The sequence below is a fragment of the Aspergillus nidulans genome, chromosome VII, assembly GCF_000011425.1.
Source record: "Aspergillus nidulans FGSC A4 chromosome VII".
NCBI classification, from domain to species: Eukaryota; Fungi; Ascomycota; class Eurotiomycetes; order Eurotiales; family Aspergillaceae; genus Aspergillus; species Aspergillus nidulans.
The window spans coordinates 3,064,832-3,085,449 of record NC_066263.1 but is presented as its reverse complement, the minus strand read 5'-3'; the positions used below and the strand labels follow the sequence as shown (position 1 = coordinate 3,085,449).

The 20,618-nt window shown below is 51.8% G+C and overlaps 11 protein-coding genes across 11 annotated transcripts, besides 1 other annotated feature; 5 read left to right on the top strand and 6 right to left on the bottom strand.

Moving 5' to 3' along the window:
• Positions 1–20,618: part of a sequence feature (contig 1.34 1319..177275(1)) that runs on past both edges of the window.
• ANIA_02186 (arylsulfotransferase family protein) lies at positions 109–1,875 on the bottom strand (the record flags this gene model as incomplete). Its single annotated transcript, XM_654698.1, has 2 exons — positions 109–1,154; positions 1,203–1,875. 2 exons carry the CDS (start codon positions 1,873–1,875, stop codon positions 109–111), a joined length of 1,719 nt encoding a protein of 572 aa, XP_659790.1.
• Positions 2,917–3,921, top strand: ANIA_02185 (ribonuclease; the record flags this gene model as incomplete). Its single annotated transcript, XM_654697.1, has 1 exon — positions 2,917–3,921. One exon carries the CDS (start codon positions 2,917–2,919, stop codon positions 3,919–3,921), a length of 1,005 nt encoding a protein of 334 aa, XP_659789.1.
• ANIA_02184 (putative RING finger domain protein) lies at positions 4,040–5,324 on the bottom strand (the record flags this gene model as incomplete). The annotated part of the gene is made up of 3 exons (XM_654696.1): positions 4,040–4,404; positions 4,443–4,701; positions 4,755–5,324. 3 exons carry the CDS (start codon positions 5,322–5,324, stop codon positions 4,040–4,042), a joined length of 1,194 nt encoding a protein of 397 aa, XP_659788.1.
• On the bottom strand, positions 5,997–7,034 carry ANIA_02183 (uncharacterized protein; the record flags this gene model as incomplete). Its single annotated transcript, XM_654695.1, has 1 exon — positions 5,997–7,034. One exon carries the CDS (start codon positions 7,032–7,034, stop codon positions 5,997–5,999), a length of 1,038 nt encoding a protein of 345 aa, XP_659787.1.
• ANIA_02182 (uncharacterized protein) lies at positions 9,587–11,101 on the bottom strand (the record flags this gene model as incomplete). Its single annotated transcript, XM_654694.1, has 2 exons — positions 9,587–10,791; positions 10,945–11,101. The coding sequence occupies 2 exons, from the start codon at positions 11,099–11,101 to the stop codon at positions 9,587–9,589; spliced, it is 1,362 nt and encodes a 453-aa protein (XP_659786.1).
• On the bottom strand, positions 11,417–12,066 carry ANIA_02181 (transcription initiation factor IIA subunit gamma). The gene is made up of 3 exons (XM_654693.2): positions 12,010–12,066; positions 11,797–11,944; positions 11,417–11,686 (listed from the first exon to the last, which is right to left on the bottom strand). The coding sequence occupies exons 1-3, from the start codon at positions 12,048–12,050 to the stop codon at positions 11,540–11,542; spliced, it is 336 nt and encodes a 111-aa protein (XP_659785.1). The 5' UTR covers positions 12,051–12,066; the 3' UTR covers positions 11,417–11,539.
• ANIA_10272 (uncharacterized protein) lies at positions 12,295–12,691 on the top strand. Its single transcript, XM_050612981.1, has 2 exons — positions 12,295–12,397; positions 12,444–12,691. The coding sequence occupies exons 1-2, from the start codon at positions 12,304–12,306 to the stop codon at positions 12,674–12,676; spliced, it is 327 nt and encodes a 108-aa protein (XP_050468827.1). The 5' UTR covers positions 12,295–12,303; the 3' UTR covers positions 12,677–12,691.
• On the bottom strand, positions 13,006–14,926 carry ANIA_02180 (protein xprF; the record flags this gene model as incomplete). Its single annotated transcript, XM_654692.1, has 2 exons — positions 13,006–14,221; positions 14,295–14,926. 2 exons carry the CDS (start codon positions 14,924–14,926, stop codon positions 13,006–13,008), a joined length of 1,848 nt encoding a protein of 615 aa, XP_659784.1.
• On the top strand, positions 15,356–15,675 carry ANIA_11329 (uncharacterized protein; the record flags this gene model as incomplete). Its single annotated transcript, XM_050612980.1, has 2 exons — positions 15,356–15,439; positions 15,574–15,675. The coding sequence occupies 2 exons, from the start codon at positions 15,356–15,358 to the stop codon at positions 15,673–15,675; spliced, it is 186 nt and encodes a 61-aa protein (XP_050468826.1).
• Positions 17,357–18,771, top strand: ANIA_10268 (ankyrin repeat domain-containing protein; the record flags this gene model as incomplete). The annotated part of the gene is made up of 2 exons (XM_654691.2): positions 17,357–18,113; positions 18,167–18,771. The coding sequence occupies 2 exons, from the start codon at positions 17,357–17,359 to the stop codon at positions 18,751–18,753; spliced, it is 1,344 nt and encodes a 447-aa protein (XP_659783.2). The 3' UTR covers positions 18,754–18,771.
• ANIA_10271 (GILT family protein) lies at positions 19,346–20,340 on the top strand (the record flags this gene model as incomplete). Its single annotated transcript, XM_050612979.1, has 2 exons — positions 19,346–19,783; positions 19,836–20,340. The coding sequence occupies exons 1-2, from the start codon at positions 19,386–19,388 to the stop codon at positions 20,338–20,340; spliced, it is 903 nt and encodes a 300-aa protein (XP_050468825.1). The 5' UTR covers positions 19,346–19,385.

The window sequence follows — 20,618 nt, the reverse complement described above, 5'->3', positions numbered from 1 at the left end:
CGACTAACAATACACCCGGTTCAAAGCAAGCAGTATACTCCTGACCATCAATAACCGTCAACGATTCTCTTACTCCACGACAGGCGGCTTAAGTAGAGCGAGGCAAACTTATATCAAGTCAAACCGGTTAACCTTCAAGATCATGTACTCGCGCCAACGACTCTTCTTAGTACCCAGAGGAACTTGCTCTTCGTTCTCATCAAACAAAGTGTGAGTAGGAGCATTCGAGGACTGAACAGATGAAGAGATAAGAGGAAGCGTCTCAGGCTTGGATTCAACGGCAACTGTATAAGTTAAGACCCGGCCTTTAGCATCAATGGCTTCAGCTGTCACGAGGCCCAGACCATGATCCTTGACGAAGAGCGAAGTCTCGAAACCCTTACGTTCGACCTCACCTAGGAAGCTGCGAGATCCATATTCGTCGACAAGGCGGAAGAAGCGCCAGATCTTGGTTTCGGTGTCGCCGTTCCAGGAGACATACACAGCTGTGCCCTCGTCGTTCTCAAGGGACACAATGGCCGGCGCCTCATTTGGCAACCCAGTCCAGTTGTACCGGAAGCCACGGTAGTTCTCAACGCCGAAACCCAGGAAACCGGAATCCATGTAGGTGTGGAAGATAGGAGTGCCATCGGCACGGTACTCGGTCAATGCGCCCTCAGAGCCCCAGTTGACCAGAATATTTCCATTGGGTAGCAGCTGGGTGCTTCCTTGGGACTTGGAAAGGAGGCCATCGGGGGGCTGGAAGGCTTGGACAATGATGGCCTTCCAGGTAGCAGTGTCAATCTCGATGATCTTGCCCTGAGAGAATGGATGGGTATGAACTTCGTGGCCGCGACCGTTTTCGGTACCGTGCGCAGCATTGTCGTATAGCGAGATGACCTCCTTGCTACCTTCTTTGGAAACAAAACGAGCATGGTGCTGGAAGCAGAATTGGACATTGTCTCCCAGTTCAAAGTCGGATTTGACTCCACCCAGGCGCCAGATAATTTCACCCGTGGTGCCGTTGATTTTGTGGACAGAGCAGGCATCTCGAGCAGAGATCAGGTAGTTGCCTTCTGAGTCTTTGTCAACAGAGTTGATGTGGAAGTAATCCCAGGCATCCGAAGAGTTATAACCGGAACCAGCCTGGCCAGGGTTAATGGGCAGAATTGCCTCTATGCACTATTAGCGTTGGCTGCCGCAATAGCTCTGGATCTACTCACCGTCCGGGGACACATGCTCCAAGCTCGACCACTCAAATAATAGTTCGCCAGTTTCAATATCAAGCTCTGTCCCTGTTAGCTCGTGCTTCACAATGCAAAGATAAGACATGCCTTGGATGATTGCATCCACGATCCACTGCTGTTCAGGACTAGCTCCCCACGGAGTAAGATCTGCTGGAACAGGCTGATAAACCTGGATGAGCGCAGTCTCTTCGTTGATGATATGGAACTCGTGCTTGTCGCTTAGCTTGTGGTTTCCTGCGCGCAGCTCACGGATTGTTTCATAATGCTGGTCTAGAATCGTAATATGACCATGGCCATGACCATAGCCAGGGTTATGGTCACCCTCAAAGCTGAAGAGGACGTCCTTCCCTTTCCAGCGTGCCTTCTGGAAATTGGCGGTCCAGATCGAGTAGTAGCCGTAACCGGACCAGATCAGCTCTCCGTCATCGCGGAAGATGTACGGTGCCGCCTGGCGGGGACCATGCTGCTCTCCTGCAGTGTCTGGGTAACCGGAGAAAGGTGCGACGAAGAGATAACCCTTCTCGACATCTGGGGCTGCGGGGATGGTGATGTTCAGCCTAGGAGGAGCCAAGTCGGTTCGGGACTTGAACTGCCAGTCCGCAGCCACAAGCGGCAGCAGGGCAGCGGCTGAGAGCCAAAGAGAATGCATCGTGACTGCTAGGGAAGACCATTATGATCAGTCCCAATCCGATCCATCTTTCACATCATTGGATGGGTACATTAACCTTTGGTATATACTCTGCACTGGGCAAATAATAGTTCCGGGTAATTGATCGTGACAATGAGAAGGTTAAAGAGGATGGCATGAGGGGATATCATAGCAGTATTTATGTTCCCAGCATGGACTTGAAGTGGGATGTCGTCAACCGAGAGCTTCGCGTCACGTCAAGGGGCTTCCCGATGGCGATATACGCTTCATATCCTATTCGGTGCCCGAACTCTCCAAGATGTCAATCTCGCATAGAATCACGAATAATGACAGACCATCTTCGCCATGGAGCCGAAGGTGTGGAGCAATCACTCCACACTTCTACCAAGGAGCAAAAGCTCCATTGCGGAGTCAGTTTAGCCCAGCTTATATCCGTATACCAACGCAATGTACATTCAAACCTGAGTTCATCAGGAACACTATCCCTTCAGGCAAACAGTTGCCTTGCAGCTCGCTTGTAATCCCACAAGGACAGCCATGCAAGTTGGAAACCTAACGTTATCGCACCCAATCGTCGTTTGGTTGTTCCGCTCGCCCTGCTCGCCTCTTAGGAACTGGTTTCTCTATATCCCGGGTCACAGCGAAGTAACATCACCACTTTGTCGAATCTCGACACAAGCTTTGATACATGATTAGTATGAAAATGAGCATTCTTGGTATAAACGCCATTCGTCGACGAAAGTTTGAACGGGTTAGTCCATCAATGCCAGGATGACCATATCAATGTGATCAGCGGGCAGAGTCAGCTGAAGCCTAGCAATGACACGCAGCAGTGTTGGCCATAAATAAGAGAACGACATTCCATGGAGTTTCAACAAGGAGTAAATCAGAGAGTCTTGTCAACATAGCCTTTGTATACTATACTACATTGGGCGGTGAGCAATAAAACATCGCCGTTACCGAAAGGGGAAATTGGAAACATTTTCAATTTCTTCTTATCGCCGAGTTTCTCCATTTTTTCAATCCACAGCAACGACAACCATGTCCAAGGCCACTGTTGCTGCTATTGCAGCCGCCAGTGCCGCCACGGGCGCCGGTATCACAGCCCTCTTCTACTCACGCCCAAGCCCTCAACAGCAGAAGCCAGCTACAGCAACTCCTACAACCGCCCCCGCTCCCCCAACCGCCCCCGTCGCCGTCCCAGTACCAACTCAACCGGCTTCCCCTTCGCTCGCCAGCAAGTCCGCAACCGCTACCGGGCCCGTCGATCCCGCTGGCATCTATCAGTATGGCTTTCCAGGCCCCATAGCCGACACAATCACGTCGCTTCCCCTAACAGGTGCATACGACCGACGCACCCGGAATCCCTCCTGGGTCGCTGAGCACATCACGCCCGCGTCACTGGCATCGAAGAATGCGGACCGCAAGCACAGCACCTTCTTCGAAGACTCGACCATCCCGCCTCTCTTCCGTGCCAAACTCGCCGACTACTTCCGATCCGGATATGACAGAGGCCACCAGGTTCCCGCGGCCGATGCGAAATGGTCACAGGAGGCAATGGACGGAACATTCGCGCTGACGAACATGTGTCCGCAGGTTGGGGAGGGATTCAACAGAGACTACTGGGCACATTTTGAGGAGTTCTGTCGAGACTTGACGAAACGGTACCCTAGCGTACGAATTATTACTGGGCCGCTGTACCTCCCGCATCGAGACGCCGATGGGAAATGGAGGGTGAACTATGAGGTTATCGGCACGCCGCCCAATGTCGCCGTGCCGACGCACTTCTACAAGGTCGTTTATGCTGAGGAGGGGCCGGGGTTGCCGAGTGGGAAGGTTGCCCTCGGGGCGTTCGTGTTGCCGAATGCGCGAATCTCGAATGATAAGAGACTGGCCGAGTTTGAGGTGCCGCTCGAGGCGGTGGAGAGGGCGAGCGGGTTGGAGTTTGCAAGCAAGCTAGAGCCTACGCGTAGGAAGAGGCTTTGCCAGGAGGTCCGGTGCGATATCGTGGTGAGGGAGTTTAACAATGCGAAGAAGAAGGCTTAGACGGCTACTGTACATCTATATCATACCTATCTGTGTATTATCTTGGCCCTATACAAACATTGCTGTCTGATATAGACAAACCCGGAAATAAAGGCTTGATGTCTTCAACCCAGTCCAGCTAGCATTGAAAGGCGACGCCCGCTTTCGTCGCAACATTGCCTCCTCGTCCTGCAAACCCCGTTCCCTCGGACGATAGTTCCACCAAACCAGGCTGAATCCCTTCCTTATCCTTCTTCTTTTTCTTCTTTTTCTCTCCCGCCGCAGCCTTCTCGTCCCGTGCTGGGTCGCGCGGCGTAAGGTCTGTCTCGCACACATAGCACAGCACCCGGCCATGCAGTTCAGCCGTTTTCTCCTGCTCCTCTTTCGTTGCATGTGGATCCGGCGCATCATGGGGCGTCATAAACTTATCTACGCAGGGCTTGCATATGACATGGCCGCAGGGTTTCGTCACTAGCAGCATGGCGAACATCAGCACGGCCATTACTATGTAAAAATAGAAGCAAAGCGGGGGAATGACATACGCATCGCCTTGACTGTATTCGTCAAGGTCTTCTTGCAGCTCGGACACACCCGCACGGTAGCTCCATCAGCACCAGCCTCTTCAGTGAAATGCACATCGACCAGCGATTTCAGCGAATACCCGTGTTTATTCGATTCCGTCGAACCAGGACATATTGGGCTCAGCTTGACAGTCTTGTTCGCGGCAATCTCGTTGGGATCCGTACCTGGCGTCAACGAGGGAATCCAGAATGACGGAAGCGCTGATTTGCTTGATTCCGACTGTGCGCCGACATCATCAGTCCAGGTCCTAGAGAATGATGTGAAAACCAAACCTTTTCTCTCCTTATCTCCTCCATCAACCTCTCCCTCTCCCTTCTCATGACGCCCTCTACCGTTTTATCGTCCAACTCAAACACTTGCTTTCTCACCCCTCCTCCAACATCAACCTCTCGCTTCTTGACCCTCTCCCAGATTTCGTCGTCATCGACCCCAGCATCCCCATCCGCCTTCCTCTTCTTATTTCCCGCCCTGCCCCAATCATCAAACCCCATGCTAACCATCTCGAACTCCCTAACCTCTCTCCCCCTCGCCTCCTCAAGTTCGCGTCCGCTTTCCTCTTCAAGCCTCTTCCTCGCCTCCTCTCGCTCCTTTTCCAGCCTTGCAATTTCCTTTCGCTGAGCAAGAAGATCGTTTATAGCGCATTCGCGGCAGAATAAGTCGCCATTCGTGGCGCATGCTACGCTAGGCGTGCGCGATGGGTGTAGACATAGACGGCAGGATCCAAAGGGGAGGAAGGAGTCTCGGCCGATGACGCCGCGTTGAGTGCCCCAGGCTGTGCGGAGGAGGGAACGCTCGTAGGAGGTGAAGTGCGGAAGGGATGTGTTGCGTTTTGAATGAGCCATTGTTCTCTATATTTCGGTCCGTGACCGTGGGTTATCCGTTGGTAGGTTCTTCTTTGGGAAGCCAATTCGGTGGTTTGTAGTTCGGACACTGGCCTAGTGTTAGATCGCGACGTTTTATTGTTGTAGAGCACTGGTCAGTCAAGTGGAGCAGTATGGCAGCGCAATAGATCCTGCGCCTCCGATCTCTCTGGCTAGCAATTTTAAGAAGCTATATATGCTGAAATAGGATCGGCATAGATTCCGAACAAAGTTGTGGATGTCATGAATCTAATGGGAATCAAACGCTCCGGGCTCTCACCGCCCGCGGATCTACACCTATAAGCTCTCTAAGAGCACATGATAGTGCAGGCTTGAGCGGGAAACTTGGGTATTATCCTCATTTTAGTCATATAATGGCTTATTGCGGTCATTCCTAGGATAACCTATATCTACAAGAATGCTTGAATCTGACGTGGCCTACCCAATATCAAATCTGATCCTTAACCTGCGAAACGTAGATTATTCCGGCAGGCGGACGCGCCTTGCGTTGCCTTCCCTGCCTTGTCAGACAACCAGAGAGCTGGTCAATGTATGCGGTCCATTGTTGCTTGTGATCCTGGGGGCTTGAGAGATCTCAGTGCTGTTTATGTGGTGCATACATAGCAGGTGGGCTCGCGATCCTTGTTACTAGGTTCAGGAACAATCCCCACTCTGAAGACTCTTGAGGAGCTTCTCCTTCAGCAAAATATCCTCAGGCTCAATATGGCCCCACCGCTCCTCAACCAGCAAGCGCACGAAAGGATCACCAGGTCCAGCCGCACATTTCAAAGCGGCTCGAAACACTATATTGTTGGTTGGCCAAATGATAGGGAAGCCATAGCACTCGATCCGCACGTAAAGGTGCAGCAGCCGCGTGAATGTAGCTAGATCACGGTCACGGATCAGGCGGCGCAAAGTACGAGTAGCACGACGAAACTCAGTATCTCTGTCGAGGAATGCCCTTGTTGAGATTAATTGCAAAAACTCAAGCTTTTCCTCTGTCCAGGGCGCACAAAGCAGCTTGGCAGGAAGGCGGGCATCCTCACAGCACGGGACCTCAAAGTAAATCTTCCCAGATGGTTTGCTGTCTCCCACTGGAAGGACTTCAATAATGCCAAGGTGGAACCATACCGCAATATTGTAGTCGTGCGAGCGTTTGGAATCGGATCCGTTGAATTCGCGATCTGACCGGTTGGCCCGCAGAACCAAATCGCTTTGGCCGCGCTGACCATTCGGTGCCTTATCACAGGCCTTCAGATCATCGAACCTTTGCGCAAATCCAGCAAGAAGAGACCTATCCTCAGGAATGATATCGAAATGGCGACGTTTATATTTGATGACATGGTTCAAAAACGCAAGCTGACAGTCGCGAATCAGGGGCAATGTGCACCACCGGCATTCAAGAATCCGAGTACGGAGCTTTTTCAATTCATCACGCTCGATGTGGCCAACAACATCATACGATGTCACAAATTCTCGCGTAAGAGAAGTGTCCCCTTCGCCGTCCGTTTTGACGAAGGCCAATTGAACAAGCCATTTATAGATAATGGGGTTGGAGAGCGCCCGGGCGAGGTAGATAGAAGCCCGGGCAAGATTGATCTCCAGACAGCGGAGGAATATCTCCTGAACCAATTCCGCAGGCAACTCCTCCAGGCGTGACTTTGGCCGAGCCAGGAGCTGCTCTCGGGACATTTGACCGCACTACCCGTAAGCTCGGCGAGGCGGGTCTCTAGGGCGCGACGGGATCGGTTCATGCGGCTGGCCAGGGATGGCTTGCAATAAACGATTGGCATAATTAAAGCAAACGAGCCAGCCGACGACGACGCCTGTGCGCCGGGGGAACCCCGTTCCCTTCTCTAGAATTCGGACGTCTCGGTTGACGGTTGGTCCCGGGTCCCGACCAAGCGGTTACCAACAGCTCAGCGCGAGCAGAAAGTGCAAGAGATGCAGACCAGCGCACGGTTCAAGGCCGCTGTAGGTCCATAGCGAGGCTGTCCCGGGCCGGATCAACGATTCTTCCGGGGCGCTAACGGATCCTAGACTCAGCCATCAACAACTCAAAAGCCACGTCCTCGCCAGATCACCATTCGCCGATCTAAAACTCCGGATCCCGGTTGCGCTGCAGAGAGCTGCGCAATTTCGGACCCTCGGTCGACGACTTTTCAATTATGTGCAGATCTACGATCTCACCGACCACTAACCATCTTTCACCCCCCAAAAGGCGCATAAACTGACTCGCCCTTACGTGACTCCAGCAAGGGGCAGAGGCTGGGGCTGTCTCTGCCTAGCTCCGACAGGTGCCAGGAGAAGTCTATCTATGTTCGACATTCGCGAAGCATGTCAGTAGGGTAGCGACCCGTAATATGCGGGCCTGCCTATCAACACGTTAGGACTCGCGTTAGAGCTCCTCGGGGTCCGCCCTGTAGGCTGGCAGATGCCTGAGTGGGATTGGTCAAGTATCTCCGAAATCACTGCCCAATCATAGATCACCTGCACTGGGTTCGATGTCGGAGGAATGAGAATGGCAGAAGTTGGAATGCTCTACCATTTTCTTACTCATACATTCTGAGGCTAAGATTATTACCCCAGGCAATCCACTAGTCTAGAGGTTGCGGCCTAGCAACAATGGCGAGCGAAGGAACGCCCAGGATCCGCTTTTTAAGCCTTCATCCAATATACGTTCTTACTGATACTCGGTAGCAGAGCTGAGTCCAGCAAGGTCCAGAACGGCTACGGCCAAACCGGTGGATGGATGTAGATTGCAGGACACCACTCAAGAGGAGGCGTGAACTGCTGCTTTCCGAGACAGGTCGAAGATTATATGAAATGAATAAAAGGACAATCTTCAGATCAAATCATTTCACGATCGCACAACTCCCTTTGACAGATCGGGATTTGGGGCCAGAGCATTCTTCGGGCGTTGAAAATCGCAGAAATACTCGCGTGTGGATGGGTCCGGATGGGAACCTTAAAGAGTTTACCAGCTACCCAGTGCCAACGCATCCATTTCTCGGCAAGATTTTGATTTGGTGCCCTTCCGCTGCCAGCAAATAGCGATGCGTACCTCCCGTTGATGATATGCAAGGGAACAGGGACAGGTGGCTGTCGCTGGAACAAACGCTGCGCGACGGTTTCTCTGTACAACAGTTCTAGCCTAACCGGTGCTGGCGAGGCTGAGTGAATTATAATTGAAATTACCGTTCTTTGATCCTTAATTCGGCGTTGTTTGTCCGTCCTTGTGAGCTTGTAATCGCCCTTTCGCGCCCGAGATTATGGTCCTTGTCGCACAGGATCAAGGAAGGATTTTCAAAGGAAGGAATGTGCTGTCGAAATGCCAAATAGCTAGGAGCGAGCGCATACCTAGCTCCGTGCCACAAAATTGCCGATCTGCCTAGATCTGCACGGAGACAATGAATGGCAGATACATCCTGTCGCGCCTCAAGCCCATTACGCGTGGAAGATTTATCCAGTATATAACTTCCAGGCTCCTGGCACCTAAGTTCATTCTCTCTCTCCCGTAAGCTCTGCTTCGGCAATCAGTCTTTCGTTTAGTTCTTCCCTTTGGTTCTTCTGGCGTTGTTTCTTAGTCTTTCGTTTGAAATCATATCTCATCGTCCAATAGAACAGCTTTGCATCACATACGTTCTCTTGTTTCGACCTTCCAGATAAACGGTATCGGTCCGTTTGTATATAGTGGTCGCTCGCTCGCAAACCTTCACCCCACGTTCGACATAAAAAGGCAAACAGCAAAAGCCAACCGGTTATCCAGAGTCATGGACTGCTTCAGGCAACTATACCGTTTCATCAAGGCCCCTTTTATACGCCAACAACACCGAATTTTTGAGATTGTGAGTCGATGGCATAGTTTTTGCTCATCGGAAGACTGACATATGGTGGCCAGGGCCCCCCCACAGATTTCCGAAAGGAAGAACTACCATCCTGCTTCACCGACGATGAGTACGTATCCTCTGTTCGTTTATGCAATAGACCCTGACAGCCTCGCAGTGCAATTACCCTACACAGCCGCACCGCACTTGATAAAGAAGCCATCGTGAAGGCAGCTGAAGAGGAACCTTCGAAGCGAGATAAGATCAGAACTCATGTTCGGAGACTGAGCGTCAAAATGTCGCGGCCACAGCAGCTTATTGAGACAGAGTGAGGTATACGCGGCAATATCCATCGGTGTGGAAGTGTTGTAGAAAAAACGTCAAGAAGCAAAGTCCACCTGCTTGTCGCGTTGATGATCAAATCAAAAACGTTGGTACTTCATTAAGTCGTGACTTTTCCGACGTCGTGTCCTTATCCCTGGATTTCTTCTGTTGAGCGTTAATAAATTGAGGGGTTTGGCTTTCAGAATGTATACGAGGCTTGCGCGGCTCAGGGAGCCCGTCGAAATCATCAGGGACCAAGCCCCTTTTACCTTGCGTAATGTTCGGTCTAGTGCTTTCTGGATTCGTAGCCTCCAGCCTTTTTTGAATACCGCCCGGGCTATTTTGGCCGCCCGGGAGCACCGAGGAAGACGACCAGTGCAGCAAGTTCGAGCTTGCCGTAAAATGCTCGTCAGAATCATCGAAAACGAATCTTCTTCTGGCCTGTGTAGCATATAGGCTGTCCCTCGGTCTTGTAGTCTGTTCCTTTTTAACTTCGGCCTGCCGATCCTTGCTGGGACTGCGTATCGAAGAGGGAAGACGAGGCAGTTCCGAGCTCGACGTGTCCTTCTTTTGCTTAGATACTGGAGGTTGGCATTCACCAACATCATTGAGGTATGCCTCACTCGGAGGGCCAGTCAATTTCGAGAGTCGGACCGCAGCGGACGTGCGCCGCGGCCCCGAGATAGACGGGGTGCTGCTGCTTCTCGCAGCCGCCAGGTTTACCTGGCTCACCCCAGCATCCAGATCGTCATCGTCATCAGTGGTTTCATCCGTAATCGCAGGCTCTTTCTGGCCCTCCCCAACAGGCATATCATCATCGGGGCCATTGCCGACTGCAGAGTCGCTGCCCAGTCTAGAAGATCGCGGAAACTCCGCTGCCGCCTTCGTCGAAGGCTTAGACTTTTGCAATCCAGCCAACGACCTCACCTTCCTCGGACGAAACATGAAATCCTGCAAATGTGTCCCAGCCCACGAGACGTCCACCTCGGGATCATCACCTGGGTCTCCATCGCGTGCCAACTGCTTCCCCAGAAGCGCATCCAGCCCATCCTGCTGTCTTGCCTCGAGCTCATCCGCAGCATATCTCTTCTTCAGCTCCACGCTCATCGGCGTGGCCCCGCTTGTTGGTCTCGCGATATCTGCAATCGTGTCTGCATTGCGGACTTTCGCTTCTTTTTTGCTACGCACGTATTCAGCGTAATGTAGATGTCGCGTGAAAGTTTGTGCGACAGTGTAGAATTCGTCTTCTACCATTATGTAGATGTCGTCTTCATCAAGACCTTCACGGATAAATCTAACTGTTACGTTAGTATTGCGTTGATCAAAGCGTGAGGCTGCATACTCTTCTGATGGGCAGCGATGGATCGGTGACGAAGGAGGACTGGGAGCTACAAAACGTGTGTCAGAGGGATACATTTGGAACCCAATCGGCAGTGCCACGGAAGACTTACATGACTTAAAGAAGTCTTTCCTAGAAACAAAGTCCTTCTTCGTTGGTGTTTCATCTCTCAAACGGGGACTTGAAGTGCGCTTTATTGCTGGAGCTGGTAAGTCTGGTTCACGTTTCGCCTTTTCCCCGCCGGTGAGCCAAGGAGGTGTCCTAGGCATGATGAATTTTTTGGCTAGAGCGTAGAGACAGAGCGAGAGAGCTCAATCATGATCGTTGAAGATGGCCGGGTTAGTGGGTAAACGTAGATGATAGTGTTGGAGAACTGAACGCGACGTAAGTACTTTAGCTCGCGTACAAGGCGCGGCAATTTAAGGCTGCCCCACGCTCCGCATTCGGGACAACCTAGACTCTTGAAGGATCAAATGCCAGAAGTAAAAAACAGCGTTGTTTACGCAAGAGCGATAAACGCAGCTGGAAACCTCTAGTTCTGATTTGGGTATCTGTCCTCTAAAAAAGATAGAAAAAAATGCAATCGACAGCACACCAAACGCCGATAAAAATTGACCGCATGCCCATAAAGCCAAGAAGGCAACACTTGAAAGGTGAAGAACGCCCCATTTCATATGCCCAATCGTAGATCTTCAAACCCACGGTTCTCAAGCCTCACCAGGCCTCTTGCTGTTGCAGCTCACGATTTTCACTTTGTCCGCGCTGATGGTTTGCTGATTATCCAGCTTGAAATTGACATCTTTGATTAAGAAGGTCCACACTTCGTCGCAGAATCGATATGTATCGAGGTGACCCTACAGATAATGAAAAATCATCAGCAACTGATTACCCAAATGAACGCAGCGCCGAGGGAATGTAGACAGGCTTGCGCCAGCACGTCAGGGACGGGGAGTGTATGGTGTACCTTAAAAGTCAGACGAGTGCGGACCTTATCCGCAAGAACTTCGGTAATAACGCGGTCAAATGTGGAGAGAATCTTCATGGCCAGCTGCGGCTCAATGCGACCTTCGTTGATCAAGTCATCAAGGGTGTCTGTCAACGACAGGCCAAGACTAGTGTTGGAAGCGCACCAGTCAGCAACAGTGTGGTAGACCTTCCGAATAGGAATACAAAGTACCTGCTTCCCCGGTAGAGTTCGTAGTACGCTTGAGCGCTCATATTGAGGGTGTTGTTGGGCGGCGATGAGGCTGGAAGGTGGTTGAGTGAGAGATGGTTGATGAGTCCGATAAGATGTGGAGATGGGTCTCTGTCACGTGGCCACTATGGTAACAAAAGTCACTGGTCTCACTCACTGAAGGAATTACGTCAAGCGCATATATATAAGGCACACTAATGACAGCTCCCTTGGAACCAATGTGCTGACAACAATCAATCAAGTCAATTCAAGATGCAGAGCCTAGTACAATCATCAATGAGGATAAAAGCCTTATCGAAATCCTGGTCACCATCTATCCCTGCAAGATCTATATCTTCAACATCCCAGCTGTACTCTGAATCCAGGACAAGTATGTGAATAAATCAACGCCTCCCATATTTTCACTAATAGAGCAGATAAAACGGCGTCGGAAGGCGAACAGTCAAAGGAAGCATCGAAGCTGCATCCTACATCGGAACCCCGTCAAACGCGACCAGAAGCCAAAACTGTCGCTCAAGCAGATGAAGAGCTACGCCAACGGCTCGAGGAGATGTCCGGCGAAGGTGGCGCGGCAGGCTTAGAGTATGAGGATGGCAAGCCTCAAACTATGAAGCGAAGTGTTCGAAACAATATGTTCCGTTACATATAAATAATGATAATCATTTACTGTCGGCTGTCATCTGTCCCCATCGTCACTCAGAAGATCAAACGCTGTCACGCTCATGATAATTGTATGACATGAATATGCAAACTCATGTCTTGCAGGCGGGGTTTCGGCCCTTTCCTATCCAAATCAGATATATGGGCTCCCTTGCAAACAGCCGGGGGAAGCGGAATGGATACATCAAACGACGGCCACTGGGGGGTTATCTTCGTCGCCTCTACACAAGGCAGAGTTGCCTCTGTACGATGCTGAAGCACGTTCGTAAGCTTTAGCGACTTCTTGCTGATCGGTAAGTTCAATGCGAGCGGTGAAGATCAACGATTTCCGACCATCCCTGCGAGAACACCGGCGCCAATAACACCGCCATCTGATGCTTCACGCAAAAAGACCGACTTCCCGCTCTTCTGAGGCCCAGTACGCATAATAAGCCGGTCGATAGTCTGCTGGCACATCTCTTTGAAGTTGGGGTAGTGCTGGATTATGCCACCAGTGCAGGCGACGACAAGCTCCTCTGGACCAGACTGCCAATCCGCAGGTGTAGGCGAAATTATAGGAACTATCGGCCCCCGGAATCCATTTGAAGCCGACCCCTCAGATTTGAGCTGAGCGGAAAGGGTCGTGATGCTGTCGCGCTCAGGCGAAGCAGCATGCGAGTCTTGCGGTGAGCCTTGAGGGCTGTCCAACCTTAATTCTATCTCTCCTGCGCATGCTAATAGACCGACGACTGCAGCAGCTACCAACCCTGCAGATCGCCTTTGTACAGTTCGGGCAACTGTTCGTAAGACTCCTGCAGATGTAGCATCCCACTGCCACGTATCACTTGGTGGAGGTAATGAGTGAGCCAGCTCATCTGTGAGTTCCTCGTCTGAGCGGGCACGCGCAACCTTGTCCGATATGTAAGATGTCGTCAAGGCGTATCCCTGAGTAAGTGTTGCAGGTAATGCAGCCGTGGACACTCCAGCAACGTTGATCAAGTAGTCAGTAAAAATAAGCCGGATGAGTTCCCCAATATATCTACCGCCCGTCATATACTCGAACGGTTGGAAGCCCGGGCGTGCACTGCTTGCATCCAACTCAGCATCCCATTTGGTGATTATGTTCAGCTCCTTAAGTGGAGGCAAGACACCATATATCGTCCATTCGGTGTTGACTATTATACCCGAGGTTTCAGGATCGCTCCGCCTCACATGCTTTACCTTGTCTTCATGTAAGGCGCTGAGCTTCATTGGTATTGTGGCATTGCACCCCGTGCCTACAATGAGACCCATGGCAACGCGGCTGTTGGGTAGAGATTTCACCGCATATGCAAGTGATGCGAGAGTGGCTACCGCGTCGTTGGTAATGGCAGAAATCTTCAGCTTCGGCAAAGCATAAAGCTTCCGACGTTTCGTTGACGGCTGGTCCTCATCATCAGGGCGTCTTGTGTGTCTTTCGTAACCACTGAGTAGTATATTTCGAAGATTGAGATCCGACGTAATGGCGAACCCTTTGCCCATCGGCATGAGTGTAGCTTCGGCAAGAGATTCTTGCCTGCAACTTGTTAGCAGTGTAACTATTGTCTTCCGAGACGTTGAGCAGCGGAAAGCTATGCGAGGCCACTTACATCATCGGGAAACTGAAAGTGATGCCCATCTCCAGCTCTTCAGGGACCGCATTTTTTGTCGCATCCGAACTTAGGCTCTCAGCCACTACCTCCGCAATACAATCTCCGATCCACGCAAAAAGGTCCTCTGCTTTGTCCATCTTCAGATGTTCCTGGATTGGCCATGCCTTCTCAAGGGTCCTCTTCACGCGCTGTGTCTGTGCCTTCTTGAGTGGCCGCTCAGACGCGGATGTGCGAGCCATATCCGGATCTGCCGTATCGCCGAGTAGTTCAATAAAGGCAACTCGTAGATTACTTCCACCGACATCAATGGCTAGGTAGCGGCCAGTCTCCAGGCCGCTGGGTAGCTTCGAAACGGGGGTTGGGAGGAACTGCTGGTCTGATTCTAAGGCTAGCTTTCGGTATACGCTTGACAGTCGGCGGGCCAGCTTATATAGGACGGCTTCATCAAGACAAAGCGGAGACAAGAACTCGTCAACTTTGCGCTGGTGTTCCAAGCACGCCCTTACGGAAGGGTCCATCTCCGCATCATCCTCCTCATGCTCCTCATCGTCATCAATCGGGTCATCATGAATAATCACATGCTCTTCCACGGTGTGCAGCCTTGAATGCGCTGGATCCACCGAAGCCATTATTGTGGTGAGCCGGGCAGTACCCGCAAGAAACGATGCGGGGTGCAGAGACAGGATGTACTTCGGCGGGCCTCCGTGCGACTCACGGGCTGAGGTTGCTCCGAGGTTGCAGTTCCGGGCCTGTGAACGTGCAATGAGCAGGCGAGGGATTGCGGGCTGGTATTCGGGTATATATGTGCTCCCCCGCAGATTATCTCTCAAGGGCGAGCGGCAGTGGTCGACTGATCTAAGCGGTGGTGTTTGTGTCCCGGAAGGGAGGGGAGATCTTCGAGTCGGAACCGTGGGAACGGATCCTCGAGGGAGGCGGCAGTCTGGGAGGTCTGCAAGAACTCTACAAATGGTTAGACTCGACGTTACAGCGAATGTCAATGCAAGACGCGTGTCTGCAGCAGCATGAGGAAGGAGGATAACACAACGGTGACAACCATCATGCAGGAAGCCAGAGCGCGCGGAGAAGGAAAGTCCAGTTCGGCCTGGGAGAGAACAAGGGCAACCCGCCCTGCACCTCTCACAGTATGTTTGCACTTACCCCAACGATGGTGGTGGCAAGAAGAAAGGTGGTACACCGGGTGGGATGGAGGAGGAAATTTGCGAAAAGGGCAGCAATCACGTATTATAGGGAGACCCAAACGTTAAAAAAGCCACAGGGCCAGCCAGCGACCATCCCCACCATTCGGAGGACGAAAGAGAGGATAGGGCAGCAAAAAGAAAGCAACGAAGTGGAAAGAGGCCGCGGAGGCCCTGGTTGAAAAGCAAAGAAAGAGAAAATGGTGTGAAAGAGATGAGTAGAGGATGATTGATGCAATGGAATGCGACCATCAACCAGGCGATGTGACGCTGCTGCCCGGTCGGCTGGATGCCTGCGAGCCTGGGACGACCATCACTGGAGGCTACAGTACATCCCAAATTGTGCTGCACCTGTGAATATCGCCGTAGTAGTGCCGTTGCATTCTTTAGGAGAACAAGGCCCGGAGTTTCCCCATTTGCTCCGCTGAAGTCTTACGTAGCCACGGAGCAGTAGTGCACCTAGTCCTAGTCTATATCTCAGTATTAGGACTCGGTATTCTGGAGACTCCACTTCAACTTAACTACCTGGGTACTTGTACCTGGACGCGTCCAAGCTAACTGCGAACAGTTCGTGATACGACTGGTGAGAACAGTGTACTACTATGTCCATCATCTTCGACGAAATCGCCCAAGGTCGCTACGATCATACCTATCATACTGTCGCTGACTCACTGAAGCCAGCAAGCTATCTGCCATGTGGTAGCTAGCTAGCTGGTGGGGCCGGGTCAGAACAGGCCAACTGTGACCCCCCTCTCGGAGTCGTGACAAGAACTATATTTAATATACCACTGCTCCGTACGGGTGCCGGCTTGAAGGTCACCCAATCCAGAAACTCTCTCCCTAGACCCTGATTCGTCCAGGGTCTGGGTGGATCGATCGGTGAGTCCAGAGTGGTGGGATGCGTCTCCTGCCTCGTACCTGCTAAGTATTCCGGAGTAGTCTCAGCAGCTTGCAGATTCTAGCACAATACGAGCCTGGGCTGACCCGCCTGGACTCGTGCTTCGAGAGAGCAAAGTCTCCGCGAGGTGAAGACTTTATCATGTCACGTCGTTTCCTCTGAGCCTTCAGCCACAGACTTTTGGTAATAGTCAACTGACCCCGCAGGTGACTGTCGGCTTGGCCGGATCCCGCGCGTCGTGACAATCGTCAACTGCAACAATATGGATGGACGTTGGGAGGTGGATCACCGCAGGACTGACGCGCAATTGATTGTCAGATCTCGGGAAAATGAGGAATGGTTAGCGGTCGACGCTCGAGCCAGGCGCTGCACTCACAGTAAGCCTCACTCAGGCTTGAAACTCTGTGAATGTGTCATAGCACGCCCTCCGAAGTCGGAGCTGGGGAACTTGCCTTTTTAGCGAGCCGCCATAGTAGTTTATCAATCTCTCGACCCTGGCCTGTCGAGTGTTGCATTTTTCCGCCGGCCCATTGCCCAAGAAAAGGAAAACGCGCTCAAGCTATGAAGATAATCACAGACGACTATATAGATGTATCCCACCATGTGAGCAGAGCCCAGCTAACAGGTCGATGTAACTCTGCCTGCGGGATACCATGGAGTTCCTCCACCGGGGATTGACGCCACGTCTCTGTGTTTGAGCCCAAGAGGATGTTGAGCGGAGGCTATCAGTTGAGCCTGAGCCCCTAGGCTAAAAGTAGAGTGGCCCGGGATCGTTCCAACGTTTCAAGTTGGGGGAAACTGGATGTATGGTCAGCCTGAGACTTGTTGCGACTCTGCGATCCGATTACAGACCTGCGACGGTCTAGAGCGCCCGGCCTGAGGCACCTAGCGCGAGCATATCATGATCTTGTAGGCCAAGTTCGTAAGCCTGTTTCCAACATGAAATTAAACCGATCACTTCAACAATGTACAAACAACCTCATCCTCCACAACAGTCCACGCCTCGGGGATGGACCAAAGTTTCATTGTCTGATTGGCTGTCAAACTGGCAAAAGCAGGATCCAGCGTTGAGACGAGCCCATGTCGCCAGGCTTGTTGATACTCTATCAGCGCCTGACAATTCACCGCATGTTCAGCAGGCCATGAAGGAGCAGGCTTTTCAGACGCTTGAAATGTTATCAAAGTCAGATCCGGCGGCGTATGACCAATGGCTGCCTATTGCAATCCGTCGGCGCCAGCGGCAATTCGAAAAGATCCTAGCGGAGAGGCAGGAAAGATCCGTCGAAGAAACTCATGCACGGGAGACTGGGCATCAGCCTCCCCGGGATCGGCAACAGATGGCTGCATTGGGCCAGGGCTTCCATTATGAAGATATTCCTCTCATAGATCCAACTGACCTAGCCTTTATCACTGAGAACCCCCAGTTTCTCGGGCCACCACCTGTCTACTACAACGCCTTCGAATCCGCCTGCCGTAAGGGTTGTCTTGCGACCGTACAGTCCACCCTATCCTCTGAAACCTGCACATCTACTCCTGCTTTTCTCCATCATGGTCTTTGCCTTGCTTTGAAAGCAGGCAACCCTGACGTTGCGCGCTATCTTTTGGCTTCCGGTGCTCCTATTATTCGGAGAACGCCGGAACATGTTCTCTCCTCCCCGTTAGAAGCGCAGATCCCACTCTTTGAGCTTCTCTTCGAGCATGGGTGGGCAACGAACACTCCTGGTGAGTCAAACATATCCACCCATCGAGCTTTCACAGTTAATAAAATCCCCAAGGCATGTATGGCGCTGTCCTACTACCGTCTATCATGAATAACCACACCCTTCTCGAGTGGTTTCTGGCCCATGGAGCAGACCCTAATTTGGGCCAGCAGCAGGAACATTGTTTCGGTGACTCCATTACTAACTCGTGCAGCGCACTTGAGAAAGCGGTTTATCGAGGAGATGTTGAGGCTGTGCGTATGCTCCTGGACGCCGGCGCCGTAATCCACAACGGCTTCCCTCTGCATGCAGCTGCTGGAGCCCGTCCTCCCGATTGGAATCCACGTAATGGCTATCAAACCCTTAGCAAGGACTTCGACAGAAGTAGGATTCCGGTCATGGCGTTACTTGTAGAACGCGGAGCCGATGTCAATCAATATCAAGGGCCCCAGAGGGGAAACCAAGTGTCCAATTATGCCATTGTTGAGGCTGTCATGGCGGGTGCAGTAGAGCGAGTTAGGTGGCTCCTCGAAAATGGAGCAGATCCCACAGTGAGGGGGTCTTGGGGGAGCGCCGCAGAGTGTGTGGCCAAGATAGGTAGCCAAGAGATGAAGTTGGCGGTTGAGGCAGGCTTAGCTTCGAGAAAGTGGGTGGACAAATGAGTACCGTAAGCGCTTGTAAGCAGTAGCAATTTAATTTAACGGTTCAATAAGGCACCTTGTAAGGTAGCAGTATGCGACATTTTTATCCTTTCAGGGCAGGTGTTTTTGATTCCGTGATGTTTCGTCTGTGCATTGCCAATTTTTGAGAGCCCTTAGCAGCCGTACCTGCGCTGTGACCGAGAATGGACTATCAGACGTAACTTGTATTGCTTTCTGCCGTTCCTTTTACTTTGAGCCAAACCCCGTTCTTCTTGGCTGTTAATCGGCGCCGACAATGCAGGATTCGATAGGCGAACCTGGCAATAAGCGCCGTAGAGGCCAGCGAAAAAGTGTTCCTGCGGCGAGCTCGCACAAATCAAGCTCTTGTTGGTGGAAAATCATCAGGATGACCAAGCGCCACTGTTGGAACCGTTCTCGGCCACTTCTATACAGCTGATGTAGACCCAAAGTGCGGTTTCGTGTTTGGGCGCCAAATTCCGGTGCAGTGGGTCTCGGCGTGTGCGGTCATCCCCCACACGAGACCAAACTCGACTCCAGACTCCAGACCTCGCGGTAGATCATCGACATCGACCCATCATCGCATCTCTCCCCTTGATTGTCCACCACATCGAACGAACGCTTGCCCTTCACTTATGATGGAGAAGCAGGCAGGGGATCTAGATCGCAGAGACCACTTCCCTCTCTCTACCGTTCCGAGCACCCGTCAGCGCCGTCGCGTTTTCCCCCGACTGATCGGCCTCCTCGGGGTCATTTCATGCCTTTGGCTGACTCTCCACTGGCTCCCCATCCACCAACTTACGCTCAGGATACCGTCATGTCGTCATCATACTCGACCTGCGACTGGCGGGCACTTGTTCGATGGCGAGAAGATCGCTACAGATCCGGCACCTGCGGACTCCGAACGGGTACCATTCGAGGCTCATATTATGAGTAAATGTCCTGATGCGCGGGACTGCATACGGGAGCTCATTGTGCCGACTATGGAGAAGATTAGCGACAAGGTGAACTTTGAGCTTTCATTCATCGCAACGTAGGTGGAATTTCATAACTTTCGGAACGAGGAGGACTAACCCAGCCAGCAGTGTATCGAATAAATCTTCGGATGTTGAGTGCATGCACGGTCCCGGAGAGTGTATTGGCGATATGCTTATGCTCTGCGCTGCGAATATCCCCTTTAGACCAGAGGACGGCCCCGCTCAGGACCGGACACCCACCGTTAGATATCTTGGGTTTGCGACCTGCCTCATCAGCTCGTACCAAGATATCCCAGACAGGACGCTGGTCGAACAATGCGCGTTGGAACACGGTATCGACTTTGATGCTCTAAATGACTGCGTCAGCCAGCAAGATGACAACCCCAACAAATCCACTCATGACGGTCCGTTGAGCGGTGTTCGCCTCCTACGGGAGAGCGCTCGTCATAGCGCGGAGCTCGGTGTGAAGACGAGTTGCACCGTTCGTCTCGATGACACCATATGGTGTGTCCGAGATGGCGGGATCTGGAAGGACTGCGCGAAGGATGGCGAGGGCAGTAAAGTGCCGGTATTAGTCGACGAAATTGAGGAGCTCTGGGAACAGAGAAACTGAGCTTTAAAAAGTTCTGATTCTTGGGTACAGTATGAGCGATGATTAGGCTGATGAGCTTTTCATGAACTGTTAATGACATTATAATGTGGCCGACTGCGTTCGGCATATGTATATTTATAGGACAAAGACGCCGACATGTCATGGCGAATTACAAGTCTTTATTTTGGATCTGATGAGAATGCATACATTTATCCTGCTTTCCTCATGGTTATTGATAAGTCTTCCCAGTCAAACACCATTACGCTGTCTCGAGCCAGTAACCAAAACTTTACCTTCAG

Excerpts from the sequence above, each read along its gene's own strand:
- ANIA_02181 (XM_654693.2), bottom strand. The coding sequence starts at position 12,050 with ATGAGCGCTCAAGCGTACTACGAACTCTACCGGGGAAGCAG. Across the intron at positions 11,945-12,009 it reads GAACTCTACCGGGGAAGCAG|TCTTGGCCTGTCGTTGACAG; the intron begins GTACTTTGTATT and ends TTCCAACACTAG. Across the intron at positions 11,687-11,796 it reads GCACTCGTCTGACTTTTAAG|GGTCACCTCGATACATATCG; the intron begins GTACACCATACA and ends CATTATCTGTAG.
- ANIA_10272 (XM_050612981.1), top strand. The coding sequence starts at position 12,304 with ATGAGGATAAAAGCCTTATCGAAATCCTGGTCACCATCTATCCCTGCA. Across the intron at positions 12,398-12,443 it reads GTACTCTGAATCCAGGACAA|ATAAAACGGCGTCGGAAGGC; the intron begins GTATGTGAATAA and ends CTAATAGAGCAG.